The sequence below is a fragment of the Notechis scutatus genome, chromosome 11 (assembly GCF_049901735.1).
Source record: "Notechis scutatus isolate UNSWTSFEM ecotype Mainland chromosome 11, rNotScu1.2, whole genome shotgun sequence".
Taxonomy (NCBI): Eukaryota; Metazoa; Chordata; class Lepidosauria; order Squamata; family Elapidae; genus Notechis; species Notechis scutatus.
In genome coordinates, this window is record NC_142019.1 from 10,611,150 (window position 1) to 10,624,012 (window position 12,863).

Consider the following 12,863-nt stretch of genomic DNA (forward strand, 5'->3'; position numbering starts at 1 on the left):
AAACACATGTAAACTTGGCAGGTGAAAGAAACAGCACAGTTATTATTATGGTTGGTCGCACAGTCAGCAGATGTTTAGACTGGATTTGGCTTTTCCTTTTTAACCTGTTCAGTCCTTCCCAAGGATTTGGGATTGACATATGTATGTCTTAAGGGTGCTGGATGTAAGCTGTTTCAAGTAAACCTGCCTTTTGCAATTGACTGATGGTGGTTTTGTTAATGCCAGAGGTGTTCCGGTGAGGTTGAATAAGTTTTGGGATTGTACCCAAGGTGCCTATTGCTATTGATATTATCTTTGCTTTCTTTTGCCCCAGTCGTTCCACTTCTATTTGCAGGTTCTTGTGTTTTGTGATGTTCCACAGTGTTCCTCTTCTGCTGTCTCCAGTTACTGCCATGTCCATTGTCCAGAATTTTTGTGTTTCTTATTGACAGTAGTAAAGTCTGGAGTGTAATGTGGCAGGTGCTTGTTTATTTGAATTCTAAAATCCTAAATCACTTTATTTTCTTTTACGTTGTCTATTTTATGGTTTGCACCAGTTCTTGCATGCAGGCAAATGGTATTTCTTGCACATATTCCTGTGCATTGTTGTTGCTACTTTGTCATGCTGTTTGTTGTCATTCTGGGCAATCTTGCAACAGCTAACCAGCAGCACTTGCTGTATATTGCTATATTCTCAATTTTGACATTGTATGTGTTTGTTCCTAAGGTCTTGTACATCCAGAATTAACCCTTTTGTCTCTTCCTTCAATTTTACTGCTCTTAGCCATTGCTAGGTCTTTTTATTATGTGCTTTGCTTACTAGATTTTTTTCTGTTCTAGGCTTTATTAGCCTTCCCCTGTTCCTTTTTTATTCTTCATTTGATCTTTCTTGTAGGCTAGGCTGATCTCTCTGGTATTCAAGAAGCTTTCATGATGTGCTAGTTTCATTGTCCTTATTATCCTCATCTTACCTAGAATAACCCTCAACTGTACAAAAATTCATTAAATGTTTGTCCACCTCCCATGTACATCTCATGTTTTGCTTTAGCTTTCAAGGGAGCTAATAGACAACAGTGTTTTTAAAGCAAACCTATAGGTCAATATTTGCTCTGCTGGTCCCATGAGGAATCTAAATCCAGTAATGGAAATGTCCAAGAAATCCACAGCAACTGATTTCTGCTAGAATAAATGTGTTAGTTCCACTATGACAGATTTTTAATGGTTGCAGAAACTAGGACCAAAAATATGAATACAATTTGCAGCTATCTAGATTTAATTTAATAAAATTGAACAGAATTATTTATTGGCAAAGTGTGGTTGGACACACAAGGAATTTGTCTCCAGTGCATCAGCTCTCAGTATACATGCAAACAACAAAGTGATAGGTCATAGTTCATAAGTATCTACAGACCCTCACATCCTGGACATAAACTGTTTTAACTCCTCCCCTCAGGATACGGCTATAGGGCACTGTATGCCAAAATAACTAGGCAGAAAGATATATATTCCCCCCCCCCATGCCATCACTTTGCTGAATAGCTAATTCCCACAACGCTATCTTATGCCTAAAGATATTCACCCATGTATTGCTATTATCCTTCTCATCTTTCCTATTTTCTCATCTTCTCATCTTTTCATCTTTCTCACCTTCTCATCTTTCCTACTACCTTCTCCTATTTATATTTTATGATTTATCACTTGTTGTTTGTATCTTATGATTAATGATTTATTTAAATATGATTTAAGATCTGTGACCTATCAAACTTTGTTGTTTTCATGTATAAACTTCCCAATGGTAAGATATGTAGAATATTGGAAGTGGGGTGGAATCTGCCTATTATAAGTTCTCCATGGAGATTTTTAAGAAGCTGGATAGCCAAATTTGAGAGTTGGTTTAATTGGTTACACATTATGTAAAGGCAAACTAGATGCTGCTTGTAGCCCTGTCCAATTCTACAATTCTAAGACTCTCTACATGACAGAAATAAGTTATTTCCTCAAAAATCCATGTGAAGCAACTTGTTTTGTCACGAATCATTTCTGAAAGTTACATAGGGAACAATTTTATTTTTATTTTTTTTAGAAAAGGCAGTCAGGAAGTTTATTAACATAGAAACTGACATAAAGGAAAATAAACAAAGTTAATCTGCATTAAGAATGACATATCCAAAGATGTCTTTCCCACAGAAATTCTTTTTGTTTAGCAAAATTGTAAATGCCAAGAGGATGCAAATTGTTTTTTGGATCTCTTTAAAATCTCATTGGAAGATGATACTACATTCTTTACAAGGCTGTGGTATTAGAGTGAAGTTCTATTGATCCAGACATCCCAAAATGATAATAACGTGATGATTGAGGACCATTCTGGATGTTTGAAATGGCACCAGGACTGTCTTAAATATCCGATACCAGTCTTTTCAACAGAAACCACTGCACGAACATTTCTACGTTTTCAGCCTCTCTTTTTCTCTCTCATCTGTTCCAAAGTAGGGAGGGGAGAAGCTATTAACAATTCATCCCCTCTCTTCCACTCTGAATCATGAAGAGCCCTTCATAGCAAAAGTATTGTGAGCACAGAGGAATTAATCAGGGCAATTAGGCTGTGTTAAATTGCATGGCATTATCTCAGGGATGGTAATTATCCTAATTTCACCGAATTCACCAACCTGAAGCACCTGATCCACAGACTTCCCTTCTCCACTTCACCTTCCCACCAGGTTCCATCTGGATGAATGAGGCTCTCTGGATGTTCTTTTTATTAATTTCATCTCTAGTCATGACAATGAGGTTAGCAGAGAAAAGGCTGACTAGGGTGGGAACCTGGGCGAAGACCAAGCAGTCTGCTAGAGTATTTAATGGGTACAATATGATCCTTTCTTAATGTAAATCAATAAGAGGGTCTAATTTTGAAGAGAGGAAAGACACAGGTATAAATGAAGTGTGTCCAATATATAGAGTCACTGTATATATAGCAAATATATAGACTCAATATATTGTGATACTTTATATATAGTGACTATATACAAGTATATTGTAATTATAAAAGGTAAGGGTAAAGTTTTCTCCGTTCAGTCATATCCGATTCTAGGACACCGTGCTCATCTCCATTTCTTGGCAAGGGAGCCAGCATTCTCCAAAGATAATTTATGTGGTCATGTATAGAATGCATAGAATGACTATATGCCAAAGGCACACAGAATGCTGTTACCTTCCCCCCAAAGTGGTATCTATTAATCTGTTTTCATTTGCATGCTTTTGAACATGGGCTGACAAACCCAGCATTTCTAACTGCTGAACCACTGCACCCCACTGTGACTCTTTCTAAATAGATGATAATGATAGATAGATAGATGAAAGAAGAGATAGATGATAGCTAGCTAGCTAGCTAGCTAGCTAGCTAGATAGATAGATAGATAGATAGATAGATAGATAGATAGATAGATAGATAGATAGAAAGATAGAAAGATAGAAAGATAGAAAGATAGAAAGATAGAAAGATAGGTAGATAGATACCCTGTTTCCCCAAAAATACAACCTACCCTGAAAGTAAATCCTAGTTTGATTTTTACATGTGCACTCAATATAAGACCTACCCCCAAAATAAGCCCTAATTAAGATCCTTCCCATTAGAATGCATGGGCAAAAATTAAGCTAGGGTGGGGATGGGGGAGTGGAGCTGCCCTACTACTTACCTTTGGACAATTGTAGCCAGGCCTCGCATACCCCAACATCTGCCTTGCCAGCCCATTTCTTCTGCAGCCAGCAAGACTGGCAAGGCTTTCCTGGAGGCCTCTGTAGCTGATAACAAAGCTTTGGATCGATCCTGAAGGTCTTGTGACAGTGAAAAGGAGGCTGGGGGTGAAAAAATATATAAGACAGGGTCTTATTTTCTGGAAAACATGGTAGATATAGATAGGTAGATGATAGATAGATACATAGATAGATACACAGATAGATACATATATGATAGAGAGCGAGAGAAAGGAAGAAAGGAAGGAAGGAAGGAAGGAAGGAAGAAAAAGAAAGAAAGAAAGAAAGAAAGAAAGAAAGAAAGAAAGAAAGAAAGAAAGAAAGAAAGAAAGAAAGAAAGAAAGAAAGAAAGAAAGAAAAATGGTCTAGTGGTTAAGACACCAGGTTAGAAACAAGAGACCATGTATCCAAATCCACCTCAGTCATGAATGCCAGGGTGATTGTTGTCGGGAAAATAGGAGGAGGAGGATGGTGTGTTGGAAATGGTCACTATCTTGAGTTGTTTGTAAAAATAACTCACTTTTATATAGCTAACATGTACAATGTGGAGCAAAGTATTTTCATCTTTAGCAGAAGCCTTTTGGCAATTCTTGTTTTCCTGCATATCATTTGTCATCGATGTGTTTTTTCACTTCTCTATGTTCTGATGGCAGTAAGTTTACCACAATCCTGGTGGGTGGGGAATAAGGTTGTAGGCCTTTCTATGTTAAATCATCCCCCCCACCCAAAAAAAATCCTGGAAGGTTTGTGATAGCACCAATTCTCTCCTCCCACCCCTTTTGATTGTGGTTGGCCCTTGTGATCTAAGTCTGTTCTTGTAAGGGATAATGACCAAGATATGTTCCTTTCCACATGCAAAGTATCTGAATGTGTCCCTATGTAAGATGCATAAAGATTGCTTGACTCTCATTCATACCTTTAAGACTTCAAAAAAGACGTTGCTATTGGACTGCATGGCTGATATTTGACAGTAGTGTTTTTTTTTTATCAACCCACCATTATGATTAGATGCTCTGGTGAAGTGCGCTCAAGGTATAATTGGCAAGCAGCGATCCACAAAATTGCACATGCATAGAAAACAGGAATTGTGACACGATGACTCTACTTGCTCTCCTTCCACTTTTCAAAGAAATAAAATGTACCCATCACCTCAGCTGGAACATTTTTTTTTCAATGTGCTGTGCAAACCAGTTCATCATCCGGCTTGTGAAACAGTCCAAGTTTGTTGAGGTGACACACCATTTCCCCCCCTCACTGCGATGGTCCCATTTACGCCCATGACAAACTTGAACCGAGAACCTCAGCAGAAATTTAGATTAGGAAGCGTCCTGATCAGCATATCAGCATCACCTCAGAGTATGCTCCAGGAATGAAAGATAAAACAAAGTGTGCAAACTGTAAATTTACTGACAGAATGAACCTCTTGGATAAAGGATGTATTGGCATAATAAGCAAAGATCCTGATTTTCTTCTCTGTCTTGGTGGCCTGCCTCACACTTTGAGTCCCACAGAGCCACACCTATATAGCAATAGCACTTAGACTTATATACTGCTTCACAGTGCTTTCCAGCCCTCTCTAAGCGGTTTACAGAGTCAGCCTCTTGCCCCCAACCATCTGGGTTCTAATTTTACCAAACTCAGAAGGGTGGAAGGCTAGTCAACCTTGAGCCTGATGAGATTCGAACTGTCAAATTGCAGACAGCAGAAGTAGCCTGCAATACTGCCTTCTAACCACTGTGCCACCTCAGCTCTTTTCAAAAACAGCTATATTCAGGTATGAGGGACAGTATAGGCCATCCTCAATTTATGACCACAATTGAGCCCAAAATTTCCAACGCTAAGTGATACATTTATTAAGTGAGCTTTGCTCCTTTTTACGGCCTTTTGGAGACAAGCCAAGGAGGCTGCAGGCTCACAGAGGGAGGATTCCATAATGAAAAGCAAGACACTTACACTTTTGGCTACTGGGTGATTAAGTAGTCGCAAGAATGATAATTCCTTTGTAGTTTTCTTCTCTTTAGAATGAAATCAGAAAGCAAGATCTCTTTCCTTAAAAGCTGATATTATAAATCTAACTTACCAGTTTTTGCATAACAACCAGTTCAGCCACAAAGTTTGTAACATTGTGCCAACTGCACGCTCCTGAAATTAAACCTACTGCACAAACTTGTTAAAAAGCTAGAAGGGAGAGGAAACAGCTTTACATACATACATGCATGCAAAACCTGACTTTCCCCAGCAATTTTTGCAGCTGAGATGATTGAAAGGCTGAAGTACCTAATCTCCCTCCTAATTTTACTGCTGTTGCCACCACAACTTCATACTATAAAATGGGCTAATGTGTCCCATGTGTATTTTTACATAAGTCATATTAGTTGTCTAGCATTCTTCTCCCTTATTGTGGACTTGGAAATCTGAAGAACAGAGATGGTATCCAGCAGGTTCTGACCAGTTCTGGAGAACTGGTAGTTGAGTAGTTCGGAGAACTGGCAAATCCCACCTCTGACTAGCCCAGCCCCGAGTCCCAGCTGATAGGCTGGGTCTTTGGTTGCCCTGCACAGGAGAACGGAGCTGGAAAACAGGATAGTGGGTTGGGAAGGGAAAGGAGATTTTACAGTATCCTTCCCCTGCCATGCCCACCAAGCCACACCACACCCACCAAGTCACACCTACAGAATCGGTAGTAAAAAATTTGAATCCTACCACTGTTTACATGCCATAAACAATAAACGTTTAAAAAATCATGGTCTCTGTGCTGAGGTTAAGGGAACAATGACTGACCTAAACACATTATTTCCCCTGCTCTCTAATCCTTTCCAATTGATCCAACATTGCAAAACCTTAAACTTTGGATTGATTTGTTAAACCCCATAGAACAATGTTTTGCCCTCTGCAGGATGAAGAGTGCAAAAAACAAACAAACCAATCGCCTCTCCCTCTGCTTCTACATTCTGTCGCCTACCTGTTCAAGGAAAATGTATGAGATCCGTGGCTTTTTCATATAGTCAAAAGCTATCCTTGTTTCTTCCTATTTATTCAAAGTGAGTTATAAATCAAACCCTGGATTGCCATCTCCCTGAGCTATTTGCCTGGGGATGAAGTGGGTGCCAGGGGAGAAATCACTCTTTCATCTCAACGTGTTAAATTAGATTAGCATTATTCTTTATTATATTGGTGTTCTCTCCACCTTGGCTTTCAAGTTGGTGATTGCTTTTCTTGCTCGGGAATTTGTTTGTACATAATGCCCTATTACCGGTTGCAAGATTTTTCATATCAGACAATCTGTAACTAGAATACAAGGAAATACATTTGAAAAGTAAAGCAATCATTTTTTTCTAAAGTTAAAACACCAGCTGGCACTGACGTGCCATTCTCAGAATCAATTTTCCTACATGAGGTTCCAACATTGGGGAGGATTTTTTTTTTAAAAAAAGGTCATAGGTAATCCTCAATTTACAATCATTCGCTTAGCAACCATTTGAAGTTATGACAGCAGTGGAAAAAGCGACTCACAACCAGTTGCACTTATGAGCAAGTACAGTGATTAGAATGCAGTGGTTAGAATGCAATATAGCCAGCTAATTCTTCCCACTGCCAGGGATTCGATTCTGACTGGCTCAAGGTTGATTCAGCCTTCCATCTTTCCAAGGTGGGTAAATCAGATTGTTGGGGGCAATAGGCTGGCTCTGTCAACTGCTTAGAGGAGGCTGCAAAGCACTATGAGTCTAAGTGCTGTCGCTATTATGACTGTTGCAGCCTCCCCAAGCACCCCAAATTTCGGTGCTTGACAATTGGCATGTATTTATGATGGTTGCAGTGTCTTGGGGTCATGTGATTGCCATTTGCAACTGTTCCAGGAGCCTTCTGACAAGCAAAGTCAATGGGAGAATATAGATTTGTTTAACAACTGTGTTATTAATTTAACAACTGCAAGACGTTTGCTTATCAACTATGGCAAAAAAAAAAAAAGGTGGTAAAATTGGGTGTGACTCACTTAACAACTGCCTGGCTTCACAATGGAAATTCTGGTCTCAGTTGTCCTTGTAAATTGAGGACTACCTGTTTTGTCTTTGGACAGCATCTTGTAGCATCTCCAAATAACCCCAAGTAATAACCCTAAATCAAAATCAAGTCAACCCCCTCAGAAAACACCAAATTTTTCTTTGCATTTTCTTTCTCTTCTATGGGATCCTTTTACAAATTCACTACAATGGCTGCGGTTGGTAGTGATGTTAAAGAAATCCAACACAGCTTTCAATGGGAGAAGATTTATGATAATCACCCAAAACAGACTTTCCGGCTTTAGCTAAAGTTGCCCTAAACAAGTGTTTTCTAAGTGTCCTTTATGTCTGAGAGATGGGTTTTGGAAAAGAGCGGGTTATTGACATTTGCATCCAGAAAGGGGTAGTTTCATTTTAAAGATGCTGAGAACATTTTTATGACAAAGGATGGCAGCAGTGAAAGTTACCTTTCAAAAACTTTCTCAGGGTATTTCCATTAACAATATTGAGGCAAAGGTTGTATGCATCTCCTCCTTTTGTTAGGGAAAGCTTCCAGCAAGCATTGGGTAAAGAACAGGAAATTGTCACTTACAATTTTTAGATTGCAGAGTTCTGAGATACTTGATTTACTTCCACACGGGACCAATTGTTACAATTCCCCTATTCCATTTTTCTCATTTCCAGATTTAGTACCTTGCTTCCTTTTGTATCTTTCCTGAGTGTTACTGGTGACAGCACTGTTACAATAGTGTCAACAAAGCAATCTCAATATGACCATAGATACTGTCACTTAAAAGTCTTGTGCATTAGAGAAAATGTGGTGTGATCTTTGGGAGGAAAAGTTTTATCAAGGATTCACAAAGAAAAGATGCAAAGAAATTGAAATGTTGGAAGGGATGGCCTGTGCACATATTTAATTGTGCATAAGATAAATGTTCCCCTCGCACATATGTGCTAGTCGTTTCCGGTTCTAGGGGGCGGTGCTCATCTCCGTCACCAAGCCGAAAAGCCAACACTGTCTGAAGACATCTCCATGGTCATGTGACTGGCATGACTAAACGCAGAAGGCGCACGGAACGCTGTTATCCCTATTGTTCCACTTGCATTTTTACATGCTTCCGAACTGCTTGGTTGGCAGAAACTGGGACAAGTAATGGGAGCTCACTCCATTACACGACACTAGGGATTCAGACCACCAAACTGCCAACCTTTCTGATCAACAAGCTCAGCATCTTAGCCACTGAGCCACCGCATCCCTTTTAATTGTGCATAGAAAGCCTTTTTGGTGTAATGGTTAAAGCATCAGGCTAGAAACCAGGAGACCATGAGTCTCAGGACTGCCATTCTGCCAGGCTACACATTGCCTGCTGCACACATTGCCTACACATATGCAACTGAGGAGGGAGATTGGCAGGGTGGGATAAGGGGAGGATTAGCATGAGGAATTGACACTATGCATTGTGCTGTCCCATGAAATTGCATCTGTTCCAAGGTCATGCTAAGGAATGCAGAACCATCCAGCCCTCAAAGACACGGACTGCTACCCAAACAATTAGTTAGCATTTAATTGGACACTCTTTGATAACCATGGGGAACAAGGGAAAGTTATTCATATGCTTTGGGCACAAAAACCTTAGATCCAGCTTTGCTTCTTCTGTAATCACTTGACTTTAGTAAAGCATACTGTTGGCTAACCATGGGCCGAGAGTCTTCCTTTTCTAACTGACCAAGTTGGGATGGTTGACAGTAAGTTCAAGTTTTGCCTTAGCCATGAAATCTAGCTGTGTGCTCTTGGGCCAGTCCCCCCTTTTCCACCTAACCCATCTCACTGGGGTCTTTATTTTAAGGACAATAGGAGTGTGTTGAATAAGTTAGTAGCCTTGAGTTATTTGTAAAAGTAATGAAGAAGGATTACAAAAACATTTTTAAAAAAATTAAGCTTGCATTTTAGAATTTTAGAAATTCCTCTAGTTCAATTAGAATTCGTGAAATAATAAAGAGCAATGGGGAAATTGTGCATATAAAGAATGAACCAGTGCTGTGATAGTATGAAGCCTTTATTTTTAGAGAGGGGGGGGGAAATGGCAATGTTTTCAGATGGCTTTTTTTGGTAGGACACTTGGTGAAGAACACTATTTCAGTAGGAAACCTGATGAGCATGGATCCTGACCACAAATAATATCACACTAGTCAATACACTCACAAAATGTGTATCATTAACCTAATAGCTTGTGCTTGTAGGTTCAATGACCTAGAGCAGGGGTGTCAAACTCAAGGCCCATGGGCTGGAAACAGCAAAGGACCGGCCCACAGTGCTTCTGCGGGTGGCCCTCCCGAGTTCCATTTTCACTGGCAGAGGGTTGCAGGAGGCCATTGCAGCTGAAAGCAGAACTCACAGCCCGTTTTCACTGGCAGAGCTCTTGCTGCCCCAGGCACCCCAGGCATGAGTGATGTTGAGCTGGCCACACCCACCCTGGTCACACACCCCCGAGGTCAAACACACCTCTGATGTGGCTCTCAATGAAATCAAGTTTGACACCCCTGACCTAGAAAGAAGGGGCAAAAGATACCTAGTCTAGTGAAAAGAAGGGCCAGTGGTGACATGATAGCAATCTTCCAATACTTGAAGGGGTGCCACAAGGAAGAGGGGGGCAACTTATTCACCAAAGCACCCGTAGTCAGGACAGGAAACTAACCAAGGGGAGAAGCAACCTTGAACTAAGAAGAACATTCCTAACAGTGAGGACAAATAACCAGTGGAACAAATTGGCTTTGGAAGTTGTGGATGCCCCATCACTGGAGACCTTTAAGAAGAGCCTGAACAGCCATTTATCAGAAATAGTATAGGTCTCCTGCAAGAGCAGTGGGTTGGACTAGATGACTTCCAAGGTCTCTTCCAACTCTGCTACTGTTGCTGTTGCCGGCTTTTGTAAAGGTTTCCCTCCAGGTTGGTCACCTGGAGGAAAAAATGATACTCACCATAAGTGACTATATACAAACCTGAAAACGAAATGCATTAAGGTGTTAGAATGTTGCAGCCAGACAAACGATGGAGTTAAAGACATACCCTTTCCCTTCTTGTCCCCTGCTTCATCCCTTCACATCCCCCTCATCTTCCCTCCCTGCTTTTCTTCTCTGTTTATTTCCCTCCCCAATTTCTCCTTGTCTTCACCCATTCACTGCCAGGAAGTGACGCATCCGAAGGGCTATTACAGCAGAACGTGGCAGCAGCAGAGAATAACAGCCATGGCAGCTACAACAGTGAGTGGATTTTCACTCGGGGATGGGAGTGGGTGGGGTGGGGAGAATAGACTATTTGATGAGAATAAAGTGACCGGGAGTTGGGATGGATTAACAATGAAGCTCAGCATGCTCCAGATTAGGTCCTTGGATACACTGGGAATCCAACAGACTGCATTTATTTAGAAATGCTGCTGGGATCAGTCTACACACCTCCACTTCCTTTATAGAGAATGATGCTATCATCTCTGAAACATTATCCATGTCATTTTGCTCAATCTAAAGGACTTCATTCAGAAAAAAAATGACTATATGCACTATGTAGCCTCTCTCTCTCTCCCTCTTCCCCCCTCTCTCTCCCCCTCTGCTCTCCCTCCCTCCCTCTCTCTTTCACACACACACACACACACACACACACACACAGAGAGAGAGAGAGAGAGAGAGAGAGAGAGAGAGAGAGAGAGAGAGAGAGAGAGTCTTTTTCTCTTCATTGGCTGCTCCATTCTAATTCTATTATGCCAAGGGTCTTCAAACTTGGCAAGTTTAAGACTTGTGGACTTCAACTCCCAGAATTCCTGAGCTAACATAACTGGAGGAGGAATTCTGGGAGTTGAAGTCCACAAGTCTTAAAGCAGTCAAGTCTGAAGACCCTTGTAAATTTATGACTTTTCATTTTCATATTTTGTGACATTGACCAAGCCACACCAAGCCAATGGTTTAGTTCTTGAAAATGAAAATACAAAATCAAGTTAAACATACAAAGGTCAAGGTTTCCTCTGTCCAGTCATATCTGACTCGGGGGGTCATTAGGTTTCCGAGCCAAGGGAGTCAGCATTATCCAAAGACCCTTTCTGTGCTCATATGACCAGCATGACTACACTGAGTCTCATAAAACTCTGTTACTTTCCCACCAAAGTGGTACCTATTTGTCTACTTGCATTTGCATGTTTTTCCAAGTGCTAGGTGGGCAGGAACTGGGCAATTAAAGGGAACTTACCCTGTTGGGCAATGCTCGGGTCTCGAACCCAGACTGGCAGCTTTCCAGCTGATAAGCTTAGTGTCTTTAACCACTGGACCATCGTGCCTCCTTTAAACAGATAAATCTGGCAGGAATTGGGAAGACAGACCTATGCTTGGGACCCATACCAGTCAAAATAAATCAGTCTTATGGCAAGGTTCTTTTATTCTTAGCCAAACTCTTAACTGTTCTGTGGTTCTTAGGTCAGTCCTTCTCAGTTTGACCTTGACTAAATGAATATCTTGTTTCAAGACTTTGCTTGTTTAAGGCCTTTTCCACAATACAGCCACATTCTAGATGCTTTGATTCATCAAATGTCCAATTCTTTTTTGGAAAAAAACTGTCTTTTTCCTCAAGTTTAGGAAATCCCTAAGTACATCTTGTACAATTTATTTAAAAATATAGCAATCAAAAAATGCTAACTTCCTGGAATAGTGGCAATTAAAGCAATTAAGCTGCAGTGGGGAAGGAACAGAAAATTCTCCAAACTACCCATCCATTATTGTGGGTGAATCATTCCAACAGCACTGCCATGCTATCAGAGATGGAGATCTTAATATTTTGGAGCAAAGATGTACAACTTCCAACAACTCAAAGGGAACATGGATTTTCTCAAGATAGTTTGAAGGCCACAATGGAAAAATAGAACTTGTTTGTGCCAAAATTATCTCGTGTGGTTGGAAGTTTTGCACAAATCTTTTCTCCAACTTCTTTCTCAAAACTTGAAGAGGTTCAGTTGTTGGTTCCATTGTCTGGATGAACTTCAGGAGTCAAAAAGAAAAAAAAGGTGTACAGGTGGATTTCTCAACTAAACTTTCTGCACACTGGTTATAGGCAGATCCATACACATATTTCAAAGCAAAGATTGGTTTATA

The 12,863-nt window shown here is 40.5% G+C and overlaps 1 protein-coding gene across 3 annotated transcripts in view; it reads left to right on the forward strand.

The window, feature by feature from the left end:
• The window catches only part of NTRK3 (neurotrophic receptor tyrosine kinase 3), a 430,772-nt gene that overhangs the window by 389,165 nt on the left and 28,744 nt on the right, over positions 1 to 12,863 (forward strand). The window contains exon 16 of one of the 3 annotated variants that reach the window (XM_087972779.1): positions 10,917 to 10,991. The exons of the other annotated variants lie outside the window; for them this stretch is intronic. Within the exon in view, the coding sequence (XP_087828905.1) occupies positions 10,917 to 10,991 (75 nt within the window). The remainder of the gene's footprint in view (positions 1 to 10,916; positions 10,992 to 12,863) is intronic. 3 annotated transcript variants of the gene reach the window in all.